Raw genomic sequence first — 14,146 nt, forward strand, 5'->3', positions numbered from 1 at the left:
TGACTATGCCTTAGCCCCTGCTCAATAAGTTCTAGGGGCTCCCTGTCCTCTTCAGAATCAAATATACACTTATCCCCCTTCCACATCGTGACTTTCGCCATCATAGTTTCAATATATTGTGCGTTGGAATAAGAATTTAAATGGGAATTTGGGAGGAGTTTTGTGAAAGCCTCAGACAACATGCAAAGATCAGAAGACACAGAAAAAGTGTAGAAATTCAGAAATGCATAATATTGTATAATATCAGCATATTTCTTTTAATGCCATAACTCAGATTTCTCTGGTATGGAGAGATTTTATATGGATTTTCCAGATCACAAGGGCGCTACACCGCTGATCCCTGAAATATGGAAGGATAATTATAAACTCTTTAAAAGCATTTTACAGTCTGGACTTTCCTACCTTTCCTGTCTTTTTATTAACTTTTTATTACTCAACTCCACATACTCTAGGCTGTAATCATATTATCTGAGTTGCTACTTTTCACAAAAGATATTTTGTCTTCAGTCTCTATGATTTTGCAATGGTTATAATCCCATGCCTGGACTGTACTCACTCTTAACCTCCAGGAGCTGGAATCTGTGGTTTCCTTCAACTGCAGCTCAAGCTCCCCCTTTTGTGTGAAGCCTTTCTTGACCCTCTCCCTCTAAATTGTTTTTATCATCTATACATTCTGCATATGCTTATTTATGTGTATGTCACCTCCCCAATTAGATTTGAGCTCAGTGAGAGCAGAGACAGTTTCCCTTTTGACTGTATATCTCTAGGGCACGGCACAGTGCCTAGGTACTTAATAAATGCTTACTCATAGATTAGCCATCATGTGGCATAGGTTCCAGAACCTTCAAAAACCAAGTTACCCACTTTTCTGAGTAGGGTAGATTATAGAGAGACCACCGCCCTCCAGATTCTTATGACCTTAAGGGCTACTAAAATTCAAGTGAAGATAAAACTTAAGCTGTACTTGAAAAAATGTCAAGATGAAGAGATCTGGTTTGTCCTTCTTGGTCTCAGAACTTACATAAAGGTACATTTAAGATTGAAGCCAGGAAAATCTTCATTATACATATTTTTATGCAGTAGTTGAAAGGCTGCCTCTGGGAAATGTCATTACCCACCTTACTAGAGGTCTCCAAGCAGAGGCTGAACATCTGTGTGTGGCAGAGAAGATTCTTCTAGGGGTATAGATTGGGGAGAAGGGCTGCTGAAGACCCTTATATCACTGAAAATTTTTGTAGTTTTTCAGTTTAATACTTTTCCAAAACCAAATCCCAGTCCCAGTCTCATCCCAAATTACGCTATAGGCCAGTCCTGAGTTAGGTACTCATGTCCTCTACAAGGAGTCCTCCCTCCTTTAAGAGGTGATATCTGAACTTAGTTTAAGAGGAGGGGAGGGATTCTAAGAGGTGGGGATGAGGAAGAAGCACATTTCTAGCATGAGAGAACTGCCTCTATTACGGCAAGAAGGCTAGAGCCGGGCTGCTGTCTGTAAGGGGCAGCAAGGACACAAATGGGAGTCGTGTGTTAAGTCTGGAAAGGAAGGCTGGAAGAGAATACTCTAGGGCTTTAAATGCTGAAAACCTTATATCTTATCCTTGATATCATGGGGAGCCAGCAGAGGAATAACATGGTCAGACCCACACTTAAGAACTATAGATTGATTCTGAATAAGGTATATCTTTGCATATTCATATTCTAGTCAATCAGCAATCAGAACATATTTGGTGACCTAAGAAAATGAAGTTTTAGTATAGAATAAGACCTAGAATACAGTTCTATAGAGCAGCTTTTTAAAAAATAGAATTTTTAATTCAAATAAGTATCAGATGAAGAGATGACACTTCATTTTTATTTATTCCATTTCTCCAATTTTCCCTCACTCTTAAAATTCTGTTCTAAAACTGCCCAGGGCAGCCTACATCCAATTCAAGCTTATTCTCTGATGTCACTTTTTACTCATTTCCCTTAGATAAACCTCCTTTTCTTCCCTGCTATCAAGAAGAGTGACATCTGCTTCTACATCGATTCTCCAGCATTACACTGCTAAGCTTTTCAGTCTCTTAATCCCTCGGACAAAAAGGGAACTTGGGTGTAGTAACCACCCTGTTCCTAGTCTCCCCTAATTTCCCTGAATTACTTCAGCTGTACTTCACTCTATTCACATGTCTGACTAGTTTCAACTTTAAACTTCTTTTTCCTGAGAAGCAAAACCCCAGATTTTTTTCATCTGCTTCTCCCACTGTTCATGACTTATTACACAGAAAATACTGAACTAATAACTTATAGCCCAAGTTATAACTTTCAATCAGCGAGAGAACAATTTCTTCTAGTCTAACATTCAGAAAGACAAATAAACAGAAAAGGGAATTTAAATAGGCTTCATCACCATCTGCACACAAATCTTTAGTTTAATGCCAATATGATAGATTCCTAGCCTGAGATGGAGTGTACCTAACAAAGGCTGGCAAGAATGTAATTTCCAGGCATCTTGAGAATCTAATCAAAAGGGCTTAAAAGCAAAAAGGACGGAGGACAGAAAAGACCGACTATGTATGTATATCCCCCAAGTTAAATACAATAGGCAACAGTCACAAAGAAGGAAAAAAAAAATTACACAGCTGAGGAGACAAAATCTTCAGTGGTAAAACCCACATAACTCACACACCTATACATAAATGCCAAAGTTCAGGCAACAGATAAGGAAATACATAGGTCCTATGGAAAGAAGGCAAATTTGACTTCACAGGTTTGAAGAGGATAAAACCCATGACAGGACTGTGGATCTTAATGGATTCACCTTACGCAGAAGAAATTCTTACGAAGGGTAGTTAAGAAAAAGGAAAGTGAGGTCCACCTATTAGGAAGATATACAGCTATGGGGAAATCCAGGAACCAGAACAGGCAACAAAAAAGGAGAGTATTTGTTGAAGTTCAAAGGGGGGAGAAACAAAAGTGATTGTGGCATTGGGACATAATCAGAACACCTGAACAGAAAGGAAACAGATGATGAAGAGTTTAAGGAGTTTAAGAAAAATCACAAGCCTGACATAGACGCATGATACTGAGTGATGGGGAACTTTTAATTATCCAGAAATCTACTGGAGTTCTCTCTGCCAAAAGCAGAACAACTACTAAATTCAGGACTTGCCTTAATGATGATTTCATCCTTCAAAAGCTGGAGTAGCAACAAGGGAAAATTCTATTTTGGATCTTACTTTCGCTAAAAGAGAGGAAATTATAGCTAGAAAAAAAAACAATTTCAAACAATTTCAGCTGTCTCTATGGTCTAAGATACCAAGAATCCCAATGAGGTTGATGAACTAGGAGAAAAGAAGGATGATCCCCAATATGCTTAATAACCTGTCCCTACACTCTGGCACAACCCACAGACTTAGAACTGAGTTCTCAATTCTGCTCTAACCCCACCCCCTACCCCGTGCCATGGAAAGGAGGATTCATGCTGTGCCTAAGAGGGCAGCAGCGTTCTGTGCTCAACAAGAGAACCTAGAATAGAAGAAAGCTGGGGCAGAATACCAGTGTGTTTTGAACTCAAAGTTTTAAAAACAGATGTTCAAAAAAAAAGTTTTTGCATGCAACTAGGAAATAAGATATACAGGCAATGGGGCATAGAAATTTATCTTGCCCTACGAGAAAGTACGGGAAAAGGGGATTGGGGTGGGAGGGGGAATGGGGTGACAGAAGGGAGGGCTGACTGGGGAACGGGGCAACCAGAATATATCCCATCTTGGAGTGGGGGGAGGGTAGAAATGGGGAGAAAATTTGTAATTCAAACTCTTGTGAAAATCAATGCTGAAAACTAAAAATATTATATAAATTAAATTTCAAAAAAAAAATACCGGTGTGATCATGAGGCTTCACCAGGCTTGAGAGAGAAGGAACCGGCATCCATCCAGTTGAGGCCAGTTCTGTCATCCCCTCTCTCACACAAAGTCATTTCAGGAAGGAATGGAGGCTACTAAAATGTGAATTTATCATCATAGCAGGAGGTTGAGACAGCTTAGAAGCCCAGTCCCAAAGGAAACCACCATCGAAGGCAAAGGAGTCAGAAACTGAGCAACAAGAGAATATAATGAAAAAAGAGTGAAAATGCCAAGGATCTTAAAGAGGAAGAAAACTCAAAGACCTTGAGTGCAGTAGGTAAACCAACAGGGAATATATAAATAACAGAAGGGAATAGGGACTCTAGATCAGCTAAATGAATTCAGTTATTTATGAATACATGTGAAAATCAAAGGAAAATGCATCAACATCCGACGAGCCAGCAGAATTTGTGGATTCTCAAGAGGGCAAGGAACCACTGCAGAATGTTAATGAATAGTTCTAGAGAAAATTAAGAATTGTGAAAGCAGATTTTATGTTCCACACAGCAGAAATAATAGGCAGAATAGAAACACTTGAATCCACAAAGGCAATCTCACCAAAGCAAAAGTGAAGGACAATCTAGAAAAAAGAGAAGCAAAAAGGCGATAGCATTTTAAAAAAGAAAAGAAAAGAAAGTTACCTCTAAACAAGGAAAACATTGCTCTTGAAGAGACAACTTGAGGATTATCGGTCTTCAAGAAGACCAAATGTGACCAAGTCAAAAAACCTAAAAATGTAATGCAAGAAATGATACAAGAAAAATGTCCACAACTTTTCAACATAGAAAATGAAGTGCCAATTCAAAGAATACATAGATTTCCTCCAGGGGACAAAAACCTCATAGGGCAAACTTAGCAAAGAAAAAAGATCTATGTTAAAGAAGCACTTGAAACATTCCTAGGGAGAAAACCAGATGAGAACAGATTCTTTGCTTTACAAATATCGCACAACAAACACAAGAAAGATAAATACAGAAACTAAAGGTGGCAAAGGTAACGAAACAAATTACCCAAGGGGAAAATTGAAAAAGAGAGAGGTAAAAACAGAGATACCTATGGTTTCCAACAATAACAGCTTCTACTTTCTCTCTTCTCACTCACTTCTCAAACCTTTTTATTCTAGCTTCCAATCACTCAAATTGAAACTATCTCCAAAGTTAACAACAAGCTCTTAATTGGCAACTTTTTCCACATTTTTAAAATTATTATTCTTTTCTATCCCTCTGAAACATCTGACATGGTTGGCCACCCTCTCCTCGTGGGTAACACTCTGCCTTCCTTGAGTTTTCCTGACACTGTTCTTCTTGGTTCTCTTACCTATCTAACCATTTCTTCTCAGTTTCCTGTTCCTTCACCTTTCATATTACTGAGGGTATACTCACAGGCTTTGTCCTGGGCCAGTCTCTATTCTCTCTACATTCTCATATTTGGTGACATCAGATCCCATGGGTTTAATTATCATCTATATGCAGATGACTCCCAAGTTTGTATATCCAGACCTAGTCTTACCCCTGAGCTCCAAGCAGCACATCTCCAACTTCCTATTAGCTGTCTGAAATGGGATGTTCTATAGCAGTCTCAAACACAACAGGTCCAAATATGAACTCTTTAACTTTCTTCCAAAGGCAACTTCCCTCCCAAACTTCCATATTTATGTCAAGGAGACCACCATCTTTCCTGGCACCAAGGTTAACAATCTTGGCATCATTCTTATCTTATCACTTTCTTGCATCCCAGAATACTCCCCATGACTTCTCCATTTCTAACAACAATCTTAAAATGCTCCCAAGCTTGAAATCTCACTCAACTTGAGCTCTCTCCCCCACCCCTCTCTTAAACCACAAAAGTAAGCAAAGCTCCACTAATTTTCTTCCCAAATTTTCTCACACATGCCTCCTTCCTTTCCATTGCCACCATTACTAAAATTCTTATTGCTTCATCCCTAGAATAATACCAAAGTCTCCTAACTAGGCTCTCTACATCTAAGGGATCCTTTATGCTGTCACCAGATTAAATGTCTGAAATGTATCACTTTTGATCATTTCATTGATCAATTAATAAATTTAAAATCATGAATTGTTCTTCCGATCTCCAGAATCACATCCAATTTCCTTAGCCTGGTAGTGAAAGACTTCCACCTAATCCCAAAATATAAAAAAAAATGAAGTTGTTTAGATATAATATGAGAGAAAAGGTATGAAAAGTGTAAATAATAAGCAGAACTTAATACTTCTCAGGGTTATCAATAATACTATTTTCTTTCCTATGTCACAGACATACTGCGAAAACTTACATATATGTAAGTCCTCACTCACTACATCTGGACACAAGTTAAAATAGGCAAAGCATCCACAGTAGATGGTCATCCTGTGACCACCAGAGCAGCCCTGTGCACATTTCAAGCATGCAACCAGACTTAGGATGGAGGATAGACTGAAGTGGGGAAAGATTTGATGCAGGCACACTTGCCAGCAGGTTATTCAAATAATCAAGGTACGAGGAGATGAAGGCCTGTACCAAGGTAGAGACAATGTCAGAGGAGAGAAGGGGGTATATTTGAGAGATGTTGCAGAGGTGAAATCAACAGGTTGTGGCAGCAGCTTGGATATGGTAGATGACTTCCAGGCTGTGAACCTGAAGGACTCCTGGGACGGTGTTGCCCTCTACAGTGACAGGGAAGGTAGGAGGGAGAAAGAGTTTGGGAGGAAAGATAATGAGTTCCATTTTGGACATAATCTTGGTAATTCTCTAGTTTGGTACATAAGAAGCATAAATTTCTTTCCATAAGGATATAGAGATATATATTTATACACACATACAGATATAGATATACATATGTGCATATATTTAGGTTATTTTAAATTAACAAAAATTTTATTTTAACATTTAAATAGCTAAGCAGTTTAACATTCCTGCCTTGCTCAAATGTCTTGGCAAATCTATGTGTCCTAACCAATAGTAACATTTAAATATAAATATTTCACCAAAACTGACTCCTTTCTCCCAAAGGCTAAAATTTCACTTGAAAAACTGAAGACACAAATATATGCTAAATGACTAATAGCTAATCAGTCTCACCTCTGAAGTACCACAAGTGCCTATATCCTTTAACTTGGAGACCGAGTGATGAGACTGAAGAAAGAAAAAAAAAAAGGTCCATACTTGCCAAAATAAATGTAACAGAAAAAGTTGAAATGATGAAAAAGAATTCTGGGAATCTCAGGAAGAGATATATGAACTCCATGCAAGTGAAGCAAGCAGAACCAGGAAACAATATACATGATGACTACAATATAAATTTTAAGACTTGATTGAGGTGTGGCTTAGTTTTGATAAACTACTTTTTTTTCCTTCTTTACTCTTTGTTGGAAGGGGAGGGATATATTAAGACATGAAGGTGTTATAAAAACAAAAATTATCAATAAAAATATGAGCCCTGAAATTCTGAGTTCCCACTTAAAAATAAAGTAGAAAATTATTTTGCTATATTCTCAACACAATATTTGCTTATGTAAATCATAAAAGAATTCTCAACAGTCTTTTTCACCATACTGTCCTCTGACTTAACATTTTGCTACTTGTCTCAAACTGAAAAATATCAAGGAAACAAAAATGCAAACAGCCTAGCATAAAACCAACGAGTCTGCTGGATGAAAAATATGCTTATTATGTTAATAATGCACAGGCCACTTTTTAAAGTCAGAAGCATAAACATAAACTGAAACATAAAATGAAGAGATATTCCAAGTAAAATTTGAGTACAATTTTCAAACAGGAGAGAAGAAAAGTGATACCTGTACTTACTGTCGTTGGATCCCATGCTAATTAGGTCATCAGAATCAACATTGTGTACTATGGCCGCTTTATATCCCGCTTTCTGTGCGTGTAAAACCTGTAAGTCAGAGAAAGTACAGAATGTAAAGAATATTGATTTCTCATTCAACATTAGACTTTAACAGAGGTAAAGCAATATTACAGGGATAAGGAAAGGACAGGAACAAGACCTGTGTTTTCATCAGTATGGGTGAAGAACCTACTAGCTACAAAGGCTTGCAAATTCTCTACAACTTACAGCCTTGCAGGGTTGTCGAGGATACTGACAGGCTGATTGCCCAGGATCCCAGGCAGTCGGCAACAGTGACAGGGCTTAAACATAGGACTTCCTGGATTGAGGTTAACTATTACTACACAACCCTGCCTCCTATTTATTAGGACTTAAAAATTTAAATCTTGTGTTCTTCATGAAAATAATTTTATATTTCTTTTAAAATATTGTATAAAAAACAGATGCTTTTCTTCCTTGCTCTGGATTTCTTATTGAAACAGATAATGATGATGATGGTGGTGGTGGTGGTGATAATGATGATCATGATGATAACAGATGAAAGTACGAGGTAACTCTGAATTCCATCTGGATGGTATTTCCCCCTTAATCCCAGGTCAGCGACAGTGCTCATACCTAAACAACTTCTGGGATCTCCCCTGATTTTTAGGCCTCCTGAAATTATAGCTAGGAAAAATCACAGTAGAAGAAATTCTATGGCATGCAAATCCTTGTTATACTTTCCTAGGCCTTGCCAAATCTGTACCATGATGCCATCATTTCTTAGGAATAACCACTGTTGGGGCATGGGAAAAATTTTAAGAGAGTACTTTAGTTTAAAAGATCCCATCACTTAGTTGTAAAAATTTTATTGATGGAATCTACATATAAACTTAGAAAACATCAAAAATAGTCATGAAAAAGGGCACTTCATCAGTCTATAGAAAGGTTATTTAGCTGTAATTAAAAGTTATTTATCAGGAGCTTAAATACTAGGCAATGAGGCAATGCAGTGGCTAGAACACAGGTTCTGGAGTCCGAAAGACCTAGGTTCAAATCCTGCTATATGACCCTAACTAGCCAGCTCTCTTAGCCTCAGTTTCCTCAACTGTAAAATGGTGACAATAGTGCACTTCTCTCCCAGGGCTGTGTAAGGCTCAGATAAGGCCATATCTGTAAAATGCTTAGCACAGTATCTGGTACCCAGAAAGCACTTAATAAATGCTTATTCCCTTGAATAACCTATTTTAAATTTCCTGAAGGTTAACTAAAGTATAGTTTTAAAACCTTCTAAAAGTTAAGGTAAAATGCTCCTGTTAAGCTTCAAAACCACCAACTAAGAAATGCTTACAGAGCCATTATGAAAGAAATGTAAAATCATGATAATAGGAAAAAATTATTCTTATGATCTTAACATACTTAAAGCAAAAACAGTTAATGGACTTAGTTCCTCTGATGGCAACTATGGAGTGTGTCACCTCACAAGGATCTGAAAATGACTTCAGACTCAGCAGTAATAAACTGCACGGGTTGAGTCTTACTAAGAGTAAAACCAAGCTCCTGCTGATGGAAAATTATCTAGTGAGAAGCCATGATCTCAGCTCCAAGGTTTCCAATGACTAACTCAAATCCTTGGACTGTTTACTAGGAGTTGCTAACAGATTATCTAGGTATTCACAGTTAAACAAATCCAGCACCTGGGTCCAAACAGCAAACAGACTGCATAGGGATGTCCGAATTTGGATAATTCAGAAAAATGTTCCAAAAGCTACCATGTTGACAGTTCTCACTCACCATTAGGTTCTAAAATATCAACAAAATATCAATCAGTGTTAGCTTTCTGGCCTTGGATAGTCAACAGATGATGTATCTTTATGTCAAGTCTTAGTGAGAAATATCTGGACATAGGTATTTTATTTTAGAAGTACACAGTATTCAAAGGATTTTCAGCACCTCCATTGTTAAATGACTGAGGGTAGGTTATACAAACAAGATGACAATTCATGATTCTCCTGAAATGTGAACAAGTTTTCCAAATTTTCCTTATTTTTCCTTCAAAAAGAAATATTTCAGTTCTTTTGTAACCAAAGTCTAAACCTATCACAAAACCTGTAATTATCATGATTATAACTTAACATTATTAAATGCCAATAACAACTCAAGGACATATCAAGAGCAGAATTAGACATTGTTCTTAGTTATCGTAATCAGTGAAGTTCAAATATATAATGCCTGCTAAAGATGCAATTAAATCTGGCCACTAAACTTGAATGCAGTTATTGCTATTAACACGTCACTGAATATTCTCTCAAAAATATAAACTGTTTCTTGCATAATAAACTAATAATATTAATAAATAATAACCATAAGAGACTAACAAAATAGGATTATACTCAGTAGTTATAAAACAAACACTAACAAATATTAAAACATGTTTTCCAAATTTCAGAAAGTGAGAAAGTTTCAACAATCCTGAAAAGAATCAACAATTACATTAACATATGGACCAACAGGCATATGAAATATAAACAAGGAAAACCCATCCAAATTTATGAACCATAATACATGTGTCAGTCAAATTAACTTACGTTTTCAACCAAGAAGCAGCTGGTATTTTTAAGAATACATGAAGCAGAAATAAAATCTCAAGTCTTTTTGTAAGCATGTGAAAGGCTTTAAGTTTATAAAATGTAACTTTGCCAAACATATGGTGTCAGCAGGAAGCAACAGAATGAGAGAAAGAAGACAGAGTAAGATGACACATAGAGAAAAGTGGGTAGCGGGACCGGAAATGTACCTCAAGGAGCTTTACTGCCCACATCAACTCAGCAAAGATTAGGTAAGCAGGTTGTCTAGATCAAAGCAGTCTACTTCCCTGAAGGTCTTTGAAGACCTTTTTTACCGCCTCTACATTACAGCATAAGCAATCCTCTTCCAGGTTCCATGTCCTCAGAATTTTTTATACCAAACAAAGAAAGCCCTAGAAACTACAGGCTGACACATTTCTCTTTAACCCTGGGTAAGAAAGTAGAATCTAAAATGAAGGATCATTTTTAACTCTGACAAACAGAAATCACCACAGAAAAGTCAACACAAATAGAAGAAATCACGGATGATAAATTTCTGCTATTCTTTAAGATTTCATAACAGAATCACAAACCTTAGAGGGGCAGAGACAGCCTCATCCATCTCATGAGCCAGGAAACTGGTGCAGAAAAGCAATGGTGACTTTCTCAAGGTCTTACAAGCATTAGGTGGCACACATGAGACTTTAAATCTAAGTCTTCTGGTTCCAAATCCAGTGCTCTTTCCACAACCTTAGCCTTATAAAAAGGTTCCAACAAGGTTATGCCAGTGTCTCTTCCTTCAGTGTTTCAGATGAAGAGGCAGGTGGCCCTTTTCTTTGCCAAAATCACTCTATGTGCACAAGTGATTCCATTCAATCCTCTCTGCTCCAGCAGACTGCCCCTATCATTCCTACTCTCACTAATCTTCAATAGCTCCCTGTCCCTACTACCCAAAAACATGCCCTTGTCTACTCATCTTCAAAAAACCCCCTCATTCTTCTGATCCAGCTACTTATTATCCTATAAATTTCTCTGCCTTTTGTAGCTCAATTCCTTAATAAGCCTATCAACAATAGGTACTTCCATTTCCTTTCCTCTCACTCTGCAATCAGGCTTCTGACCCCATCATTCAAATGAAACTCTCCAAAGTTAGTATTCATTTCTTAACTGTCCAATCTACTGGCCTCTCCCACCTCATCCTTCTTGAACCTCTCTGCAGGACCACTTTCTCTCCTTGGTACATTCTTCTCTCCAGGTTTTTGTGACACTTCTCTCTCCTGGCTCTTTTTGTATCTGTATGGCTGCTCCTTCTCTCTGTCCTTTGCTAGATCTACACTTATATCATGCCTACTAACCCTGGGCATCTCCCAAGACTGTCCTGGACCCTCTTCTCCTTCTATACTTTTTCACTTGGTGATATCATCAGCTCATGGTTTCAGTTATCATCTCTATGCAGATAACTCTCAGGTCTACCTATCCAGCCCTAACAACACCACACCCTCATCTTCCAGTCTCACATCTCCAACTGCCTATTAGATGTCTTCCTCCACAAAGTTCCCTGTACCAATAAAATCACAGACCCAGCTCCTATCCCTATCCTATTAGCACACAGAAGCACATCATTTAGACCTCTTTCCCCAAGATCTCTTCCTTCACTCCAATCTCAGACATAAAAGCAGTTCTCCTCCTTGCCAAAACCAAACCCTCTATGTGTGTCTTTGTTCTGGATCTGGGCCTATGATTTCATTGATACATAGAACTCCTGAATAAGAAAACTCTCTTCCAAAGCAAGTTTGGAAGCGTCTCTGCAACTCAGGCTTAGTTTTAGAATTATTTTCAAAGACTCTATTTTCATTACATAGGATTTCTTTAGATTGATTTGTATTTGTTACTATATCAATGCCCAGACTTTTCCCTATCGTCACACAAGAAAAAGACTCATCTCCCCATGCCTACACTACTGCAATAACCTGCACCTGAGAGACTCATCTCTCCTCACTCCAGTCCATCTTCCATTCAGCTCCCAAAGTGATTTTCCCAAAGTTCAGGTCTGACACTTCCACACCAGAACTTCAGGATTAAATACACAACTCTGTCTGGTGTTCAGAGGCCTTCCTAATCTGTCTTGCCTGCCTCCAGTCTTCTTCTACCTTACTACACTCCATCACATACACTTTGATCCAGTAACAATGGCCTCCTGTTCCTCAGAGAAGACACCTCATAGCTCAGCTCTATGTATTTTCCCTGGCTGTCCCCCATGCCTGGATTGCTCTCCCTCCTCATGTATGCCTCCCATTCCCCTGGGCTTCCTTCAAATCCTAGTTAAAATCTCATGTTCTACAGGAAGCCTTTCCCAATCCCTCTTAATTCATTCCTTTCTTCTGTTATTTCCTACTTATCCTGTATATCATGTTTGTACGTACTTGCTTGCATGTTGTCTCCCCTATTAGACTGTGAGCTTCTTATGGGTAAGAACTATCTTTTGCCTTTCTTTATATTCCCAGAGCTTAGCAGAGCATCTCGCACATAGTAGGCTCTTAATAAATGCTTAATGACTGATTTTCCAAATAGATAAATGGCAAAAGGGCATGAAACAACAGTTCTCAAATGAACTTCAGGCTATTAAGAATCTCATAAAAGAATGCCCCAAATCACTAGTACAAGGTTTCACCTCACCCTCGTGTATATTTTATAACCCTCTAGTTGAATGTAAACTTCTAGAGGCCAGGGGCTCAACGACTAGAATACAATGCTTTGCTCTTACTCACTGAAATGGCTCTGTGATTTCATTGTCGTAGATATTATTTCAAATAACACAGAATCCAAGCTGTACATTGCCTGCCCATTCTGTGTGACTTTTGTCCATGTTCTCACATAAACTTGCCACAAGGAATTCACCCAACATCTTAAGAGCTTTCCTCTCAATCACTTTACAACCTGGGGACACCAATGTAATACAATGACCATCCAACAGTTACATTTTGCTCTTGACACATGATCAGCCATCTTTTTCTTTATCATATACTTCTCTGATGAATGAAAATATAACTAAATGGGAAAAAAACCCATTTCCTAAGTGCTTACTACATGCACAGCACAGAAAAGTCAGACAGTCCCTGACTTAAGGAGCTTACATTCTAATAGAGGAGACAACCCATATGGGAGATTTCAACTGCCGGTCCACGGAAAAGTCCCATGGTCCCTAGGGTACAGTGACAAAACAGATAGCAAAGCCTTTTCTTAAATGCAGTTTCAACCGATAAAATTTTATCAATGTCTGGTGTTGAACACTTTGACAGTGACAAGGACTTGGATGACAAGAACTGCTTTCTGGGTCTTCAGGAGCTATACCCATAGCAACTTGCTGAAACAGTTGCCAGGATACATCGCCACAGGGATTGCTTCCCAGGATGATGACTATAATTGGGCACTGGACTGGAATCACCCGACAATAATTAGTTCATTCAACACGACTATTCTCTAGACATCATTTCTGCCATGTTTTACATATTGAAAATGAAAAAATAAAATCAAAGTGTAGCCATAATAAAACTATTTTTAGTACAGAACCGAGTAAGGATAGGCCATAGGAAATTTCTGAAAGACTTCTGTATCTATTGCATACATACATACATGTATGCAAGCATGCATGTGTAATTATGCTGTATTTAGTCAATCATTTGATGTGTTAAAATTTTCCTTAGACCAATAATGAAAAAGAAGTGGTTTAGTAAACCTTAGGGCTGTTTCATATAGGCCAAACTAACTGGTTATTCCCCTAAAGCTTTTCCTGAACCAGATCTATCAACACAATTTTAAAAGAAATGTCTCTGTTGCTTCTGTCTGTCTGTGGCAAATATCATACTCTCTTCTTT

General features: G+C 38.0%; 1 protein-coding gene across 2 annotated transcripts in view; it reads right to left on the minus strand.

Moving 5' to 3' along the window:
* The window catches only part of RNF13 (ring finger protein 13), a 92,707-nt gene that overhangs the window by 50,753 nt on the left and 27,808 nt on the right, over window positions 1–14,146 (minus strand). The window contains exon 5 of one of the 2 annotated variants that reach the window (XM_036756345.1): window positions 7,686–7,773. In XM_036756345.1, the coding sequence (XP_036612240.1) occupies window positions 7,686–7,773 (88 nt within the window). Of the gene's footprint in view, window positions 1–7,675; window positions 7,774–14,146 lie in introns of both variants that reach the window. The other variant, XM_036756346.1, reaches the window with a different exon arrangement.

Source organism: Trichosurus vulpecula, chromosome 4 (genome assembly GCF_011100635.1).
Source record: "Trichosurus vulpecula isolate mTriVul1 chromosome 4, mTriVul1.pri, whole genome shotgun sequence".
Taxonomy (NCBI): domain Eukaryota; kingdom Metazoa; phylum Chordata; class Mammalia; order Diprotodontia; family Phalangeridae; genus Trichosurus; species Trichosurus vulpecula.